This window comes from Eurypyga helias, unplaced genomic scaffold (assembly GCF_000690775.1).
Source record: "Eurypyga helias isolate BGI_N326 unplaced genomic scaffold, ASM69077v1 scaffold8649, whole genome shotgun sequence".
Classification (NCBI taxonomy): domain Eukaryota; kingdom Metazoa; phylum Chordata; class Aves; order Eurypygiformes; family Eurypygidae; genus Eurypyga; species Eurypyga helias.
The window spans coordinates 1-19752 of record NW_010271341.1 but is presented as its reverse complement, the minus strand read 5'-3'; the positions used below and the strand labels follow the sequence as shown (position 1 = coordinate 19752).

General features: G+C 37.8%; 1 protein-coding gene across 1 annotated transcript in view; it reads right to left on the bottom strand.

Annotated features, from left to right (window-relative positions):
- The window catches only part of LOC104514952 (serine/threonine-protein kinase Nek10-like), a gene marked incomplete at both ends in the record, with an annotated part of 62565 nt that extends 43329 nt beyond the window's left edge, over nucleotides 1-19236 (bottom strand). Inside the window, 8 exons of the mRNA XM_010158772.1 lie at nucleotides 4348-4423; nucleotides 14311-14413; nucleotides 14614-14735; nucleotides 15348-15393; nucleotides 16775-16912; nucleotides 17460-17588; nucleotides 17700-17802; nucleotides 19172-19236. Coding sequence (XP_010157074.1) covers nucleotides 4348-4423; nucleotides 14311-14413; nucleotides 14614-14735; nucleotides 15348-15393; nucleotides 16775-16912; nucleotides 17460-17588; nucleotides 17700-17802; nucleotides 19172-19236 — 782 coding nt within the window. The remainder of the gene's footprint in view (nucleotides 1-4347; nucleotides 4424-14310; nucleotides 14414-14613; nucleotides 14736-15347; nucleotides 15394-16774; nucleotides 16913-17459; nucleotides 17589-17699; nucleotides 17803-19171) is intronic.
- Nucleotides 19237-19752: the final 516 nt, after the last annotated feature.

The window sequence follows — 19752 nt, the reverse complement described above, 5'->3', positions numbered from 1 at the left end:
AGGAACTAATATTGCTGCTCTTGGTAGATATTCATTCCCAATATTTACAATATTTTTTAGCCCTTCATATCTACTTAAACCATATCAAAAAATAAAAAAAAAAAAACCCACACACACACCACAGAAATATCTACTCCAAGCACTGATTAAGCCTATAGGCTCTGACTTCTGCTTCATGGCCTGTGTTAAAATATGCAATCAGTTCACCTCATTCATCGGGAACAAGTTTCCATATCAAAAAGCCCACTGTCACACACAGTACTAGCCAAGTACCTTGAAGGTGGCATCAAGTGCATTCAGTTGTTTGCAAAGCCTTTTTAACATTCATCAATTATTATGACATTGGAAAGACCGTAATGTCTTAGCCTATCGTTTTAAATATTACTCAAGCATGCTTTTTAAATACAAAGACATCAGTACTGTATCCTTGTTCTCTTTTCTGACTGCAGACAGGCAAGGATCACTGCTTCCGTGATTTTGCCTGTAGAGTACAACTGCCAAGTAATGTCCCAAAAGACCACTTACTGAGAGACTGCAACAAGTAAGTGACATTTTATCCTCAAGCCTACATCTAAATAACTGGACAAAGAGGTAGAAAAAGAAAGGCCAAAGTCCTACCTCTAATGTGAACTTTCATATATGAAGACAGGGTATGAGAACAATAATAAATGGAATTAGCAACCATTTTTTTAAAAGAGTATATTTAAATCTACAGAAATATAATCACAAATGAAAATTTCCTATAACATTTGAAAAGACCCAAAGAAATCAGCAAGATAATCTAAGAGTTAAAAAAAAGAAGCGATCGAGTGGAAGGTATCCCTGCCCATGGCAGGGGGGGTGGAACTAGATGGTATTTAAGGTTCCTTCCAACCCAAACCATTCTGGGATTCTAAGTAAAAGAAGAGGGTAGGGAATAGATGCTGTGGTCAGTCCATCACACATTGTCTCTGCTGTTCCTTCTTCCTCAGGGGGTGGACTCTTCACACTCTGCCCCTGTTCCAGCATGGGGTCCCTTCCATGGGAGACAGTCCTCCATGGACTTCTCCAACATGAGTCCTTCTCATGAGCTACAGTTCTTCATGAACTGCTCCAGTGTGGGTCCCATCCTTCAGGAGCAGCCTGCTCCACCCACAAGCCCTGCCAGCAACCATGCCCCAGCCTGGGCTCCACTCTTCACGGGGCCACAGCTCCTGCCAGCAGCCTGCTCCAACCTGGGTTTCCCCCATGGGGTCACGGCCTCCTTCAGGCACATCCCCCTGCACTGGTGTGGAGCCCTCCCTGGGCTGTAGGTGGGACTCTGCTCTCCCATGACCCTCCATGGCTGCAGAGGCACAGTCTGCCCTCTCACCATGGTCTGCACCACGGGCTGCCAGGGAACCTCTGCTCAGCCTTGGCCAGCGACAGGTCCAACTTGGAGCTGGCTGGCATTGGCTCTATCAGACACAGGGGAAGCTTCTAGCCGCTTCTCACAGAAACCACCCCTGAGCCTCCCTGCAACCAAAACCTTGCCACACAAACCAAGTACAGCATCACTCTCAGACTGTGCTAGGCTTCAGGAATATTTGGGGAACCAATTAAGGCAGCCTTGAAATCACCTTACTTTTGCTCACTAAGCAGCAGCATATGCCTTAGTTGACAAGGTATGAGACTTGAATATTTAAAACATTACAAGAACTCACTCTTCAAGCCATTTTAGGATTTAGCAATTTCTAGGAACTAAGTGTAAATTATCATTCTGGCACTAGGAATTCACAAGTAACAACTACAAAAGTGGCAACATAAATTATATTCAACTGTATAAGGCCTGCATTTCTTCAATCACCTTTTTCATTCAGAAGAGGCACCAGAAGCTCCCCTGCTAGCCTGAAACCTTTAATTACTTATTACAAGCATACTGGCCACGTGTTCTAGCAAGTATATGGCCATAACGTGGTCAACACAGCAGAAAAGAAGATTGAAGATGACTGACATCAAAAAGGCCTGTGAACTTCTGCATAGAATACTGTCCATGCCCCAGCCAGGGCAGTGGTCTTATAAGAAATTAAGGATGAAATCACCTGCACTTTTACTTAGGATATAATGTTCTGTCATGTTTTCCTCCTTATTGGTAGGTATTTTGTAAATTAAAAATTCTGATGAAAACAGAAAACAATATTAAAGACTGCATGCTGTGTAACATTGGTTTGTTTATGTGTCATTGACTGTAGTTTTTCTATTCCCTATGCCAAATAAACTATTTGATTTACAGGAGCTAGAACTGACAATTTATAGTAGTGGGAACAAGACCACCAGAAAGTCCCTAAAACAAAACCACCAACTTCTGACTCCAGAAAGCTGGACACTGAGTAGAAGAAACAGTGACTCTGTTGAGAGGGAACAGGAGCTAGATGTAAAAAGGTATTGCAAAGAATGTGGAACAAGCCCGTGCAGGAATGAGGAGTACTTGCATCTGCAAGGCTTCGGGTGAACATATCGTAAACATATTTCCCTAATAAAGCTATACTTAGGGCAGGCAAAGCTTAAGCGATAATTCTGCTAACAAAGAGAGAAATACAGAACTGTGGCACAGATCAGGAATTCCTTAATTGATTTCTGATGTTAGCATTTCAATCAACAGAATTTTCAGCCTAAATGTCAGTCCAGAACATATCAACCGCTATTAGATGAGTACGGAGCCTGTGTTTTCCACAGTTCAGATTTTTACCCAGATTACATTTGCTGCTCTCTTTTGTTCACAATACAGTAACCTCATTTCACAGGCATGTCTGTTATTTATACATCATGCAACGCAAAAATCAATACCCTGTCCTGCTCACAATTACTTTTGTTTGAGAGAACCTGACATGCATATAATGATCGCAATTACATACATTGTTCGCATATCGAGAGGAACGTTTTGGCTAGGAAATGCTTTCCATGCCATGCTCCTGAGAAAACAAAAGACAAGGCAGTATTAATCTAGGAATGAAGGTAACTATAATGGTACTGCAATTTAATGCAATATGGTTCCTCACTTTGACTTGAGGAATGCCAAAGGAAACTGCAGCTCATTCAGCAGACTGAATAATGTATTGTCTAAGGCAAAAAGTTCTAGTCTTTTATGCATTTACTAAGCTTAAATTGCAAACAATGTGTGTCATGCTTTTCCACCACTTTCAAACTTCAGAAAATATTTTTTTCAGTTCACTTATTAAAACCAAATGCCCATCGATCCAAAACAAATCCACTAGCACCATGTTCAAATATTTTTCAGAAGGTAAGTTGTCCACACAAACAATGTAACAGAACATGAGAGCCACAATCACATTAAAAGACATTAAAATTGCTTTATATTGCTTACATATATATTTTTAAAACTTTGTATCCTTATAGATGAAGAAATATGTTTTCGAGACATGAATAAGTTACTACACAACCGCAGTTACTTCATTTTTGCACCAACTTAACCCACAGTACCTGCCATGTGCAAGAACAGGTAACAGCAAAATAGGCAAGCAACCGACAGCTGCAGAGTAGCAGTGGGTGAGTGAGCTGATTTTGGCTGGGATGAATTAATTTTCCTCACAGTAGTTAGTATGAGGCTATGTTTTGGATCTGTGCTAAGACGAATGTTGATAATACACTGATGTTTTTAGTATGAGGCTATGTTTTGGTTGTACCGAGAAGAATATTGATAACATACTAATGTTTTCAGTTGTTGCCAAGCAATGTTTATATCAAGTCAAGGACTTTTCCAGTTTCTCATATTGCATCTGTGTTCCCAGGTTCTTCTCTGCAAGAGGCTGGGAGGGGACACAGCCAGGACAGTTGACCCAAACTGAACAAAGGGACATTTCATTACGTAAAATGCCATGCTCAGTATATAAGCTGGGTGGGTGTGCCACAGGTCTGGCTTGGTCTCTCTCTCACTTTCTGGCTCTCACTGCTTGGGGACTGGCTTTGTGGTGGGCCGCAGGGGGGGGGGCGGTGGTGGGTTTTTTTCCCATTATTTTCATTACATAGTAGTAGTAGTATGTTCATCATATATTAGTAGTAGTATTGTTAGCATTATTAGTAACATTATTTTATTTTCTTTCATTTCTTTTCAATTATTAAACTGTTCTCATCTCAGCCCATGAGTTTTCTTGCCTTTTCCTCCGATTCTCTTCCCCATCCCACGGAGGGAGGGGAAAGGTGAGTGAATGGCTGTGTGGTGCACATAGATGCTGGCTGGGGTTGACCGATGACAGTGGGTAAGTACTTGCACTTTGTTCCTTACTCCATCGTAACTTGTCTGGCTGCTCCAAAAAAGTAACCATGAGGATGGAAGTCACTGGAATGAATGTTGTACGCAGGAGTACTTACCATGAGTATAGAATGGTTCCCACTACTGATGCAAGTTTGCTGTTTTCTTGCTTTTGCTTTGCAAGCCCAAAGTCAGCTACAATAAAGAAAAAAAGATTCAATAACCATCGTCTTTGCATGACAATCAGTGCTGGTTTGCAGCAGCTGAAAAGTTGGGGGAGGGTGGAAGGGAGGTTTGAGTTTTTATCTTTTACATTTCCCAGTAATGGAGCATGCTATCTTCCCATCTCCACAGTAATCAACAACTTATGCTTGAATCAGGCCTACTGGCTTTAAAAATATTATAAACATACCTCTGATGCTTTCAATCCAACATACATGACCAGTTTCAGATTGCTATTAATATATTCCAATCAACTGCCTGACAATGGTATCTAATAAGCAGTGATCTAATGCCCAAATTAATAGAAAAAAAATAATGTAATGAAGTTAGTAATTACTTCACTTTCCTTCAAATTATGATAGCTGGGAAGGGTGGACTTTGTCAGAAAATTAATTTCAAAGGAGTACAGGGGGATCTAACATCTCAATAGTTCATGTTCAAAGATTGCATTTGGTGAGAAATAATGGTGAATCTGAGCCTTATCTAGTGACAAAATCTGTAGATTTAGATGATCTTGCAATTAAGTTAATAAGTGCCTTTTGTGTAATTATCAGGTACTCTTTCACAAAATTGTCACACACTATTTAAATCCAAGTGTCACACACTTTATTAAATCCAAACACAAAGGAGCAAGAAAAAAAATCACTGTACTTGTTAAAGTCTGTTATTAAAATTTGCTTTGTATTACTACTTCAGCATTGGGAAGATCTGTGTGGTAAATAATATTGTTTAAAAAAAATGTAAGACTCCTCTCCTACTTGGACAGAGCCCTTAGCATTCCTATTCCAATTGTTTTAACAGTAAGGTAGTTCATAAGATTTTAGTTCAAAATGTTTGGACTCATAAAAAGCTGCAGATCAGAAGAAACACAGGTAATAAAAATTAATTTCTGTTAGTTCTTTCTCAATGTGAGCCTCAAGGGTCTGAAAAGGAGTAGTCCTCTTATTCAGAAAGGGCCTTTGATAAGAAAGCCAAGTCTAGGTACCCAAGCCATAGATCATTTTTCTTTGAACAAAACGTTCAAAGAAGGACTAACTCTGCAGTGCTTGGAAAACATAAGCAGAAAGAATGTTAAATTAACAGGATGCCTGAGAAGCCTCCCTTTTGTCCTTGAGTTAAGACATTCCTCTAGCAGTTCACTCCAGCTAATATTAATCCCAAAAGGAGCAGAGGATTTTGCAGTGTTGATATTTCCCTGAACTAAATGGGGTGAATTGCTATAAATTCCCTCCTCAGAAATCCTGCACATAATATTCTATGAAGAAAAAGTATTAAGACAACACATCGATCAATAAATTCAGCCTCTTGGTGCTTGAATGATTTAGGAAAGAGGAGAGCTGGACATGTCTGTTCTGGAAGAAGTAGTCTATTTTAATACAACATTAGTGATCTGGAAAAAAGAGCAAGGGAAGGATCAGCCAGATGGAGTAAATATATTCTCTTTCTTTTAGGCTCAGGTTCTCAGAAACAGAGGGGAAAAAAACCCAGCTCGTTTCACAGGAAATACCTTTTTCCAAATTCTGCTAAAGTTCAAGAAGCTCCTAAATGAAAGCGGTGCTGCCAGAGGTAAGGAATGTAAAGCACAGGACACTCAGCTTTACATGAAGCGAACACTTTTTCTTAGCTTTTTCAAGCCCATAACAGAGAACTGAATGAAAAGGAACTTGCAAATGTTGAACTGCATCAAACTAGTGAAATTGCTTCTTTAAATTTATTTAAGCTTCTCTCTTCAGTTTATAAATTGGTCTACCACTTTTGTTACTCCAGGATCCTTTATTTGGTATTTGATGCCAAAAGTTGTTACAATAACTAACAAAAAAAAAAAAAAAACACAAACAAAAAAAAAAAGGTAATAATTTCTGAGAATCTGGCCTGCCTCCCCTACCATTAAAGAAAGATATGACCAACTATAAGGATAACCCCTGTTAACTCATATTCATTGTTTTATCTGTGAACTGAGGCTTGATTAAAGAGGACCCATTGCAACAATTCATATTTGGCAATTCCCTGAAACAGATTCATGCCATAGCAGTATGTCTTATAGAAAGTGGAACGGAATATAACTCAATACTTACTCAACTTCTGATGAACTTTAACCAAGTGCCAGCTTTTAGCAGAGACACATACCTACATAAATCTTTGAACTGATCTAATGATTCTTATGCTATGATCTTATTGGTCACTCCAGAAACTCAAGATCCTATTTATTAAAGAAAGTATTCTTCCTGAACCATCTCAAGTTACTACAGTTAATTCACCCGGTGCTATACAAAGTATTCAGAAATAGCTCTTAAGCACAGGAATGGGCCCTTCCTCAGAAGCTAGACCTAACCCATTCACACATTTGTGTATGAATGCAGATGCATCTGATCTAAAGTCTCACCAATTTCAGAATGAAATACAAAACTTAAAGCTTCCAAATATCTTCCTACATCTTCATTCTCACACAAAAAAGCAACCTACCAATTAACCAAAGTGTTGTGAGTATGGCTGAAGGAATTGTATCGATGCTGACATCATCATGATAACTATCACTAAAATAAAGGTCACCAGAGAAAAATGGAAAAGCAAAGCCATAGAGAGTCATGCTGAGATCGCCAGTGAAAGCTTTGTAAACCACAAAATCGGGTGAAACAAAACAAAGTCTGGTAAGGACAAAGTCAAAGAGAGAACACAAAACAGGAGAAGGGAGAAGGCAGGCAGGCCCATCCAGCATTAAGATGCAAAAATGCATGCTGCATCAGTCCATCCAAAGGGAAATTATAAACCCATTTGTGCTGGTTTTAGTTGGGACAGAGTTAATTTTCCTCACAGTAGCTAGTATGAGACTATGTATTGGTTGTGCTGAGAAGAATATTGATAACATACTAATGTTTTTAGTTGTTGCTAAGCAATGTTTGTGTCAGTCCAAGGACTTTTTCAGTTTCTGATTCTGAGGCTTCTTGTAGAGAAGCTGGGCAGGGACACACCTGGACAGCTGACCCAAACTGAGCAAAGGGATAATTCATGCCATAAAACATCATGCTGAGTATATCGGTTGGGGGCTGGGCCAGGGGTCACTCACTGTCTCTCAGATTTGTTCTGGCCCTCACTACTCAGGGACAGGCTGGGTGTTGGTTGGCAGGTGGCGAGCAGTTGTATCATTTGTTTTCCATTATTTTCATTACATATTATTAGTAGTAGTAGTATAATTAAGTACTATTGCTCTCACTATTTTATTCCATTTCAGTTCAATTATTAAATTGATCTTATATCAACCCACAAGTTCCCTTTTCTTTTCCTCTGATTATCCTCCCCATCCCATTGGGGAGGAAGGAGGTGAACGAGTAGCTGTGCGGTTGCTGTCTGGCATTAAACCACAACACCATCTTAGTGATTCAGAACAAGACTATGAGAAAGATGAACTAGTAAACCTCTGCCACAAAGAAAGAAAAAAAAAAAGTCCTGCCCTTCTCTTGCTCTGCCTTTGGAAACCAGCTCATCTGGCACTAGTATCTTGATGTGTTTAGCTCACCCTTTTTTGAGGCTAGTTTCATGCTGCTTTTAATCTAGTCCCAGACATGACATTGCAGTCCTACAATCAGTGAATTATCTACCACTTCAGGGAATTCTTGTTGCCCTCTGTAGTCTTGCAATGCAGGAATAAAATCGGCATTAGAGAGGCAACCTCCTCATCTCCCAAAATATCAAATCCCCTCATTTGACTTAGATTGTCCTGCTTTCCTGAAAAGTAAAAATTACCCCTTTTGGACCAACACTAAAAGAAAGAATAGCTGTTTTGTGGTACACATGAAGAAAAATCAAAATGCTAGTAGATGACATTTCCATGAGGAAGCAGTCTTGGAGCTTTAATAGCATCAGTGGAAGGATCCATCTACCTGCCCAAAAAGAGAGTAGTCTGTTGCTGCAAAATAATGGTTGTTTTCAACTACACATGTCATTTTGAAAATATGACAATTTATCTGGATTTAATCACTACTATAAATCTTTCAGGTTCATGTGAATTACATGCGCGTCACCACCACAAGTTATTGTAACACCCTAATACATGACAGTCTGTAAACTGAGGGGAATGATAGGTACATCAACCTAGCAAGCAAGTTCTATAAAATAAGATTTTCATGGCAATAGTTTTTGGTGCTTTGTCAACTGTGCAACCTCAACTGACATAATCTCTTTACAGCTAATTTCTCCAATGGTTGGAAGCTTGGCATCCTTCATTGAAGATAAAGATTATTTTTGTCTGTTGAAAGACAGTAGAAAACTAACAAACTTTTCCCGTTAGATGGATCTTTATAAACTATGACTAGACATGCAATTTCACCAGCAATTCATTACAAATAGTTTTATCTCTCCACAGTATTATTATATTTTACTACATTTTGTACTGTGATCGTAAACATTAAGCCTTGAGGGTTTTTTCGTCTATATATCATGAATTTAGAAAACTAAATTTTTTGCTGGTTTGGTTTTTTTAACTTCATTAAAAAGTAGTCAAAAAACATGCAAACCAGTCCTCCAATAGGAATAAAAATTAACACAAAACGATGCCGTCATAATCCTTTATGAAATATGATTCCTAAACACCCTTCTTCACTTCTTTTCACTTGTTTACATTGTGTTTAGGGTAGCAGAGTAAGTGATAATGAAGTAAGGTTGTTTCAGAAAATATTAACATGCTGGGGAAGAAGGAATGAAGAGAAGAGAGAACTATGAAAAAATGAGTAGGCTGACTTGCTTAGTATCTTAACCTCCTACAGAATGATCTCTTCAATTTTCATAATAGCTGAATTAGAAAAACTTTTTTGATCTTAGCAGTCTCTTTAAGTGAACATTTTAGCTACATGCAGTGGGTTTTTTTCTCTTCTTATTGAAATCATCTTGGTTTTCATTTGTCATTTTATTTCCAAAAGATTTCACCTTGTAGATTGATCTTCCGCAGTAAAAACAAGAGTAAAATTTTCCAGATACCACGTTGTAACAACACTGATCTCATATTTGCACTTTTGTTGCCTTCATTTATGTTTGAAGGTTATTTGAAAACATCATTAATTTTTCCTAAAATCAAATATGCATGCAAAGACCAAAAGCAAAGCAAAATTGGAGGTCACATTTTCACTTTATCCCCACTGAACAGCTGCTGCTTCTACTCTGAAAGGCTCAGGATGAGACAAAATCATTTTGCTTCTATTCAGCAAGCTTACACCCATAATCAAGAAAGCTTATCAACAACTTACTGAGTTACAGTGATCTGGAAGGTAACACAAGAACTTCAATTTTATTTTCCATAAAAGCATATCCTACAATCAAAATATTCTTCAATTTAATCAACAGCTGTACATACTTATTCTACTCTTTTCCATCAATAGAATGGGGATAAAGTTAATTTCTCATCATTCCCAAATACACCTTTTTGGCTATTCTATCGTTCTCCTTTCTAAGTGCCAATATCAATGCTGCATAAACTCAGGCTACTACATCTCATTTTTGTGAACCTTGTAACTTCTGCACTAAGAACTTGAGCATTGATCCACATCTAGAACTGAGATTTGTAGAGAGAGATGTGATTGTGCTATAAATCCTCCGATATCATCCAGAATTATTTACAGCATGAATGTAAACAAGCAGAAAATTCCACTCAGCCTATTACGGAAGCTTTGAAAATGAAGTACTTCATACGAAGAATCAAGGAAATGCCTAAAGACTGGTTAAATGAGCCATATAATCTGCAAAAAAACCTAGCACTGATTCAGTTGACTTTGAAAAGTAGTGACTAACACAACAGACACTAGTTATATCTACTTTACCTCATGGCCACTGCTTCTCTGGGGATGGCACGGAATCAGGAGGCAACACGTCTTTCCAGAAGTGCACTCAACAAGCAAGTATTCTGAATTACAAAAAAACAGGTAGCTTTCTGCCAGGACTCAGCAACTATTTGAACTTTTAAAGTCTCATTTGCTTCACCGTTCTGACAGTTCATGGCTGACTGCTATGACTAGAAGTATATCAGACACGTGAGTTGTTAGAAAACTAGTATTCTGCTGCTATATAATCCTAGCTTTCAGATCCATGCAGAGCCTTTCTGTTGCTATTGTTATCACTTGTACTAAACATTAAACAGAGCATGCCACACAAAAGAGCATATAGAACCCTTCATGATTCTCCTTGGTACCAGTCCTGAAAGGTGTCAGAGTGATTCCACACGGCCCTCTTTGACCATTGGGATCTAAACCTCGCTGCAACTAGATGATGCTGAGGAAAAGGGATGATATACAGAGTCTTCTGTTGTGTCCTACAGACAGACCCAGCTATGGAGCTCTGACAGAAATATGCTGTGCTAGAAACAAAATACAGCTGCAGAAAAAAATAGCTGCAATAAGAGCAGTTACACATTTTAAATTCAGAAAACTAACTTCCCAGTGTCTTATATAAAAACGCTGGGCAGATTAAAATGAGAGACACACATAGTATTGGTTCAATGACTCTTTAAATCACTAGAGAATACAAGTTTCATTCAGGCCGTGCCTAAAATTCTAGGTTTTTTGTGTGTGTCAGAAATTATAAATCAGACATTCAACCTCACCAGAGATGTAAAATTTCAGTGACACTTTTCTACTTATTAGAGTGAGATGTTTTATGAAACTGCAGGTTATCATGATTTAATATTTATATTTTCATGGCATTTGTAGCTCAACCAGTTATGATTAAAAGCTGTACCAACATGTAAAGATGGCAGTTATGGCCCCCTTCCTATCAAATTTATGTCAGAGATGAAACAGAACTAATGAGTAGGGTGGGCAGTTCCAGAGACTACATAACAACAGCATGCTTGAAGTTCTCTACAGTCAGAAACAGAGATCGTATCTCACCACTAGCCTGGCTAGGATCAGATTGTTAATGTCTTTTCCATTTGCAACAACAGACAACTTAAAAGAGCCTGAAAAAGATTGGGATAATTCAGATTTAACTGCCATGTTTAAAAGATGTCATAGGGGGATGTTATATAATCTTCTCACTAGAATGAAGCACCTCCCAGGCTCAGGATTTTCTCATTTGTATCTTGCATACATTTAAAAAGAAAACAATGAACAAAGATCTGTATAAAGGCAATGTCTAATCACACTCAGTATTTAAGAAAAAGAAATATACAGATTAAAAAAGTCTTCCTACTATTAGGAAGACATTCTTTTTTCCGTAATACCTACAGAGATGATAATCAGAGATCACATCTAGAAAAGGCCCCTCATAGCTTAATCTTACATCGTGCCAGGCCACTTGCAGAGTTCGCTGCCTGTATGAATTCTAGTTTTCAGCCACATTTAACCATAGGCTCCTGCCTACCAAGTTCTGCTGGAATTGTTCTACAATTCCTCACAAATTCAGGACAAGCAAGCATAACTCTAGCAGGTTTATTTTTTTCTGTGCTGACAGCCAGTTGGGAATGTCTCCCACATTATGCACTCCTTTCCTTTTCGACCAACGCAAACTCAGAAACCGTATGAGAGGTCTTCATGGGATTTGGAACGTGAGTGGCTCAGTTCTCATGTAAGCGGTGAGAAACGCCTACCCGTGGGTCCTAGAACTTTCTTAAAGCAGTTAGTTGTTGGGGCTGCTGCCTAGCCACGCGCAGTACAGAAAAAGTCTTAGTCTATAGAAGCAATATGGAACAGAGTATTGCTCACTCTTTTTTTTTAAATCACAATGTACCATGAGAGCCTGAAGCTAAGGCACCTTTCCAAGACAACGTATCTGAAGAACACTAGTAACAGAGGTATAAGCTGCCTGTAATATAATGTCAGTCTGCATATTCTCACAGTAAAAGATTAACAGGAGTTACTATTTCCTGTAGGACTGACTGAGGAAAATATAAAAGAGCAGCATCGTAAAATATACAAGTTTCTTTTATAAGGCAAAACAGCTGGGACCATTAGAGGCGATATCTTAATTACACAGTCGCACAACACCACTTCACGGGCAGTCCATGGGAATATTACTCTAGTTAGAGACACGTTTTAGAGAGTTTTGAGATTTGAAAGACTCCAGAAAATTAAACATTGTCTTTAGGATGACTCTGCAGCTTATAAACACAGAACTACAATTCTGAGTGGATCTTAGGGCAGACCCTCTCCTTTTATAAAAGCTGACAGATTAAATTCACAGCAGAGGCAGATTTAAGATTGCTCAATATTTGAACATACACTTCCACATTCATCTGACATTTTGTATTAACTTTCGTCTAGAACCACTTGAAATTTTCAAATGGCTGGTATACTTATATATAATATATATATAATGATAGCACAAGATATAATTATCAAGATCACAAATGCTCCAGTCTTTGGCATACATGGACTGTAGGAGTTAGGCACGATACCGCAGCATGCATCAATACAGTATCTATTTACTATCATCAGAAAGAAAGTAGATCATTCTTAATTTCATTAAGGCTGTAAAACAATAAGGCTCAGTAAAATTCAGAAGTAATACACAAAAGGTCTTTGGCTCCCTCTGAAAATTCAAGGTACACTGGTATTAAAGTACTAAATAAAGTATGTGTTTGTTTAAATATTGCAATAGTTTCAAACCAGTCACAGTAGAAATGATCAAGGTAAGTTTCAGTTCTTCCATTTTTCCTCAAAATAAAGTCTTGGTCAGAAATACAAATGTTTTTCAAGGGTAATTTTGAGCTTAGATTTGAAAGTCTATTTGCACTTCTTTATAGGTAGGTTGGACCAGAGATAAGGCAAAGGTGTTAAATCAAGACAAGGGTGCCCCTCAGTGGCAGTACATTGATATAAAATACTACTATATGATACTTTACTTTAAAATAATATTCTGAATATTTATTTTCATCACTCAAGGCCAAATGCTCCATTAAATCACCTTCTTTCAAAACTGTATCATACTAAGAATCAGAGTTTTCTGGCACATATAATTTAATAATGAATTAATTTATGTACATCATCAGGTATAAATATTTACTATAAAACAATGGTTGCTAAATACATTTGCTTATGATAGCTGAGTGTTCTGTGGAAGGGTGTGTGAGTATGTCTACACTTCCCTGTTAGTTTTAAAGAAGAAAGATTGATTTTTGCATCAAGACTTCTCAGAACAATTCTGCAGTATGCAAATTGTTTATTTCATTCCATGTCACGAGCAGTAAGAAAGCGTGCAGCCGTTCTTTGAGAACTTTAAAAACTATGGTTGCCTGTAAGGCTTGCCGTGTGTACCAGGTTGTATTAATGCACTCAAGGGGTAAAACTTCATCATATTTTGCACTGTTCACATATATACTGCTTTCAAAGTCTACCCTGAAACCTGCCAAGGTTCCTTCCTCCACACTATGGAGATTATAGAAGCATACATCAAGAATATTTACTACTACAGGCTTAGACAAATAGCACCTTGCTGCAGCAGATCACTGGGAACAGCTGATGAGTACTCAACAATTGAATGGTAGAACTGGAATAGAACAGATGGCCGCAGTGTATGTTCTTCAGCAGTTGTTAACTAATCTGGTTATCTCGATATTTTTGAAGATAATCAAAAGCCTGGGGGGGGAAGCCTTGGAGCATAACTATAGTTCAATTTTTTTAAAGTCTAAATCATCGCCTCCATCGTATTTGACATATATAGATGCAAAAAATAGTCCTGGCTGATGACACCTGGTGGTAATGATCATAAAATTTGCATTAGCAATTATTTTACACAACAGTATAATAATGCAATAATTTACAAGCTTCCAAGTACGGTGAGCAATGACCAGGAATCTGAAACCTTCTGAGAGTTTCAGTAAAGAAATCCTACTCATGTACATCATGGAAATTTTCTTCAAGTAAAGTAGTTCTACTTACTAATTGTAACCTTGTCTTTATCCCCCAGCATGACATTGTTCGGAGTGAGATCTCGATGAACAATCCTTTTCTCTTTATGCAAATAACGAAGAGCTAGACAAAGCTTAAAAACAAACACAAAGAGCCTTACAAAGGTTCATAACTACAACTCCAAAAAAGGTACACAAAGTTAAACTTTTATCTGAGATTACTGCCTTATATAATAAACATTACTTTTTGTCATTTATTAGCCAAACAAGCATAAACAGTGCTACTAACTGCATACAGGAAAGTCCTGGTAAGAAAAATCAGAGAGGCCCTTACCTGGATAAATATATGCCATATTCTTTCTTCTGTAAAATATTGTTGCTTTTCCTTCAAGGAGTGTAAGTGTTGTCCCAATGGCACTCCCTCTATGAGCTCCATGACTATGTACAATCTGTCATCTACATAAAAGAAAAATAATTAATAGAACATTACATTTATACATAAGGCATTTGAAAATAAAATCTGAGGTTAAAATATATTTTAAAAGCTGATATTTTTTACTTTTTAAAAACATTTGTACAAACACATTTTAATCATAGTTCTACTCCTTGTTATTCCATTTTTTTCTCAATTTATAACACAGCAACTATAGTAGGAATTCAGAGCCTGATATTCAGTGTGCAGGTGTACATAGCTAGCTCTTTATAAAAAAGAAAATTAAGAGAATATGGCTCAGCAATCTATATTATTCATGCTACTAGTCACTATAGCTTTTGTCCTTACTCAGCATTCCAGTTGTAAATCCAGGTAGATTTTTACAGGATGAGAATGATGCTTTCTACATGTTTATACCGCATCTAGTTTTACTGATAAACAAATAGAAATATTATTTATCTTTTTTTTCAATTCTAAAGGCATATAAGCCTGTTTGAATTACAGCAGTTCTCGAAGAAAATATTACCATTTAATGCTCAAATTTGACACATTCCTTCTAAGCTGTAAGTTGTTTTATTATCCATTTCTGTTTCTTCATTATGTACAATGAAGTAATTCTCTCCATTTATACTTACTTTCCAAGAAGGTTCTGTAATATCGTACAACATTTGGATGATAAAGCTACAATGAGGAAAGAAACGTAGATGATTAGAATTGTTAAACTGATGGCACATTATTTATAAAGTTTAGCCAAATATTGGAAGGAAGGATTCCTCAAGGATCTGACAAACTCACTTATGAACTGCAGTGCAGTAGACCTTCACTGCTACCCCAAACACAGAGAAATGTTGCACATTACTAGAGCACCCAGGAGGAAAATACAGCATGATTCCTATCCACTCTCTCCTTAAAAACTGAATGAGAGTAAATGAAGCCTGAAGACAAGCAATTACACCAGCATCAAAGTATTGGCTTTCTTAGCCTAAGAACACTAATGATCAGTCTGGCTTTTTAATTTTCAATTACGAAAAAGACATCTCATTGCATTTTAAACCCAAAAATTCATTAAATGGAACAAAGACTCATCAGTTTTCTATCACAAACTTAACTTACGGAATCCCTGATAAAAGTTCAGATACTGCCAATACAGAAAGTAAGACCCTTTAGTAACAAGCATTTGCACTGCTGCTAACACTACAGTGTGAAGGTTTTCAGTATTGGCAGCATTCAGGTCAAAGGGGTTACTATTTTACTAATCAGAAAAAAAAAAAACCCAGCACCTGGAAGCCCTGCTATATAGAAACAGAATCATTTAGGTTGGAAAAGACTTTTAAGATCATCAAGTCCAACCATTAACCTAACACTGCCAAGTCCACCACTGAACCATGTCCCTGAGCACCTCATCCACACATCTCAAATACCTCCAGGGATGCTGTCTCAACCATTTCCCAGGGCAGCCTGCTCTAATGCCTGACAACCCGCTCGGTGAAGAAATTTCCTAATAACCAGTCTAAACCTCCCCTGGTGCAACTTGAGGCCATTACCTCTTGTCCCATCACTTGCTATTTGAGAGAAGAGAACAACACCCACTTCTCTGCAACCTCCTTTCAGGTAGTTGTAGAGAGCCATAAGGTCTCCCCTGAGCCTCCTCCTCTTCAGACTAGACAATCCCCATTCATTCCCTCAGCCACTCCTCACAGGACTTGTGCTCCAAACCCTTCCCCAGCTCTGTTGCCCTTCTCTGGACACGCTCCAGCACCTCAATGTCTTTCTTGTAGTGAGGGGCCCAACACTGAACACAGGATTTGAGGTGTGGCCTCACCAGTGCCCAGTACAGGGAGACAATCACTGCCCTAGTCCTGCTGGCCACACTGTTCCGGGTACAAGCCATGATGGTCTTGGCCTTCTTGGCCACCTGGGCACACTATTAGCTCAATATTCACCCAGCTGTCAACCAACACCCCTAGATCCTTTTCCACCGGTTAGCTTTACATACAAGAATTCAGTTAATAATGCTAACAGCATAATGCCCATACATAAAAGTAGAGTCCACAAGAGATACCTGCTCTCTGATGATGGTTAATTCAGAGACAATGTTCTTTACCCTACTGTCTCTGTCTTTTTTGCACTTTCCAAATGCTGGATTGTGTAAATTGACTTCTTTCATTGCAAGGAGATTTTGTCCATTATGCTTTCTAACCTATCAAAAAAGATAAAACCCTTGTAAAATTAATATAGAATGAGGATAGAAAGGATATTATTATGGCTACCAGATTAGTTATTAGAGTTCAAACCTGTCTCACAGAAGTTACAATCACAGCTTTTCCTGTGTATGGTGTAACAAGCCAAAAGAACTGGGGCCCCACAGTAGAGGTTAGTGGTACACTGCTGAACTTGCCACAGTGTTTGGAGTAACATTCCCTGTGCCCAGTGTTGCTTTTGGGACAAAACATGCTTGAATCTCTGTGGTTTTACATAGATTTGGTAAAATTTGCAATAGACAGAAATGCTGTTTGTGGAAAGGAGTTAAATGAAAGTAAAAGCAGGAAACCTGAAAGATACACTGGCCAATCTTATAAATACAAGAGGGGACAATCAAAAAAATAACGGTAAATACTAAAAAAGGTCTTTTTGCACACGCATTCCCCTACTGAAATGCAAAGCATGGTAGTGCCTAAAAGAGGCATTAGACCCTCTTCCTGAAGCCTCCTCTCAGACCTGCAAATTAATATCAAAGGGAAGTTTACCTTATATACACTTCCAAAAGCTCCGCTGCCAAGGTGCTCTAAAATTGCATAATTGCCTATGTGCTTTGTGGGTGCCTTGTTCTGATTCATGCTCTCAATATTTTCAGCAATTTGCTTCAATTCATCCTCCTGGTTATAAATTAAATTATAAATAAACAAATATAAAATATTTCATGCCTTTCTTGTGCTAAGAATGTGCAAAGAATACAGCTTCTTAAAGGTATGCAGGTTTTTACCTACCTTTAATAAATTTAACTTTGATACCAACTCTTCATAAGCACTGATATCACGCACATAATGTCCAATATCAATGAAGATCTCAAACAAGCCAGTAGGGAAAAGTCTACAAAGGTTTAAATTTGGATATAATTTAGAAACAGTGTACACAATAGCTATTAATCTACAGCAGAGAGTTTTCAATGTTTAGTATTACAACTTACTTTAGAACCTTCTAAATAATACACTTATATTTTACTAGTCTATTCAGATATTAACCCTCCAACTTCACACATATAGGAGTTGAAGGATCCTTCAAACGTGAGATTTCAGCCTTCCGTGCGTTGGGTATTGTTGTAAATGACAGTTCTCCAAACAAGTATAAGCCTCTTTAAAGTCAATGCACCTCCTGAGTTTCCAGTCATTTTCCTATTTTTTTCTTATAGTACTTTCTATTATGCTCGTTGCCATTTTATCCAACTTCCTTCTTGGAATGCATTAAGTGATACGATTAACATTTGTCTGCATTTAAAGAATCAAGACGCCAATCTTAGAATTTCTGTCCAAGAAGTCTAAACAATGAAAAGGACTGAGAGAAGCAAAAGCTAACAGACAGTAGGCAATATTTGATTACTGGCACGCATAACTGTTTGCTTCTTTTTAAAGGGCTGGCAGAAGTAGAAATACAGAAAATTAAGGCATTTGAGAAAATATGAAAGACAGCAAATCAGTCCAGATTTATCACTTTTAAACACTGACACCAACCATAAACATTCGTTAAAAACTTAAAGTAAAAAATCCATTTTTAAAGTAAAAATAACACAAAAGTTGTATTTAGAATTTATGATACAGAATAAAATCACACAGAACTGCCACTGACAGGCAGACCTCTCAGGCAGTATGATTTCTATCCTAACGCCACAAATCAAAGTGTTAGTTTTACACAGCCTTCATAGCCAACCTGGAGAAACTGTCATCTTACTAGTAAAAATGGGTGATTGATGAAAGACATTTTCTCCTTATTGATCCAAACCTTTCATCACCACTCCTAAGTAATCGAGCTTGATTCAAAGTCATTCCCACGTGAAGGAGTGGAAGGCTCAGAGACAAAAATTTACTGGTCCCAGTAACTTGCTGCTATCCAGGGCTGTAACTTGCATCTGCTAATGTTTCAGGATAAAATTGAGGTTTATATCCAACAGTATTAAAGCTGCCCTCAACATATTTCAAACGTTGATTCACGAGGGAGGAAGGACCCCTAACAGACCTAGGTTCTCTGAGGGACATACAATAGAAGTCCCCACACTGAACATCTAAATCCTGTACGCTGGCACTGGTGCAGCGCAGGAACCTGTGGCTGTGGACAGGAGAGGAATGGCCCGTTACTATTTCTGCTTGTTGAAAATAAAAGACATTTTAAAAACGTCTTTCTGACTGGAGTGATGACTTTTGAAGGCTGTCCTACAGAAGTTTCACAAAACGTTTTGTTAACATACCTTTTAAAGATATGCCGATTCCTTTCCATACTGAAGAGAAATCTCAGGGCTCTGAAAGCATAACACTACCGCAGGAAAAATACTTAAATTAATGAGAAATTTATACACAAATGGAAAAGCCACTGATAAACATCAAGGATTCCCTTGGAGTTAAACACACCGGTAAACTTTGTACTTAAATGACTACACAGATGAAGCTATTAACCTGGTAATGAAGAGAGTAAAAATATGTTAAGTTCCTCCTGTATTTTAGAAGTAGGCAGGGACTTCTAGGGTTAAAAAAAAAAAAAAACCAAAAACAAAAAAGAGGTGTGACTATACCTATAGCACACGCTGATTAATATCTAAGTCTTAATCATCCCTTTTTATTTGCAAATAGCTCAAGGCTTGAGACCTGCCCTCTTCTCCAGTGCTGAAAAAAGTAAATGTAATCAGTGGCTTTGTAATGATGCAGCAGAAAGAGCATTTTGGGTTTTTTCTGAAAAAATACAGTGTAGAACACTCTAAGTTCTAACAAGGGACAAAAAAGTAAGAAAGAGAATGGTTAACTTTTTTTTTTTAATCATAGAATCACTAGGTTG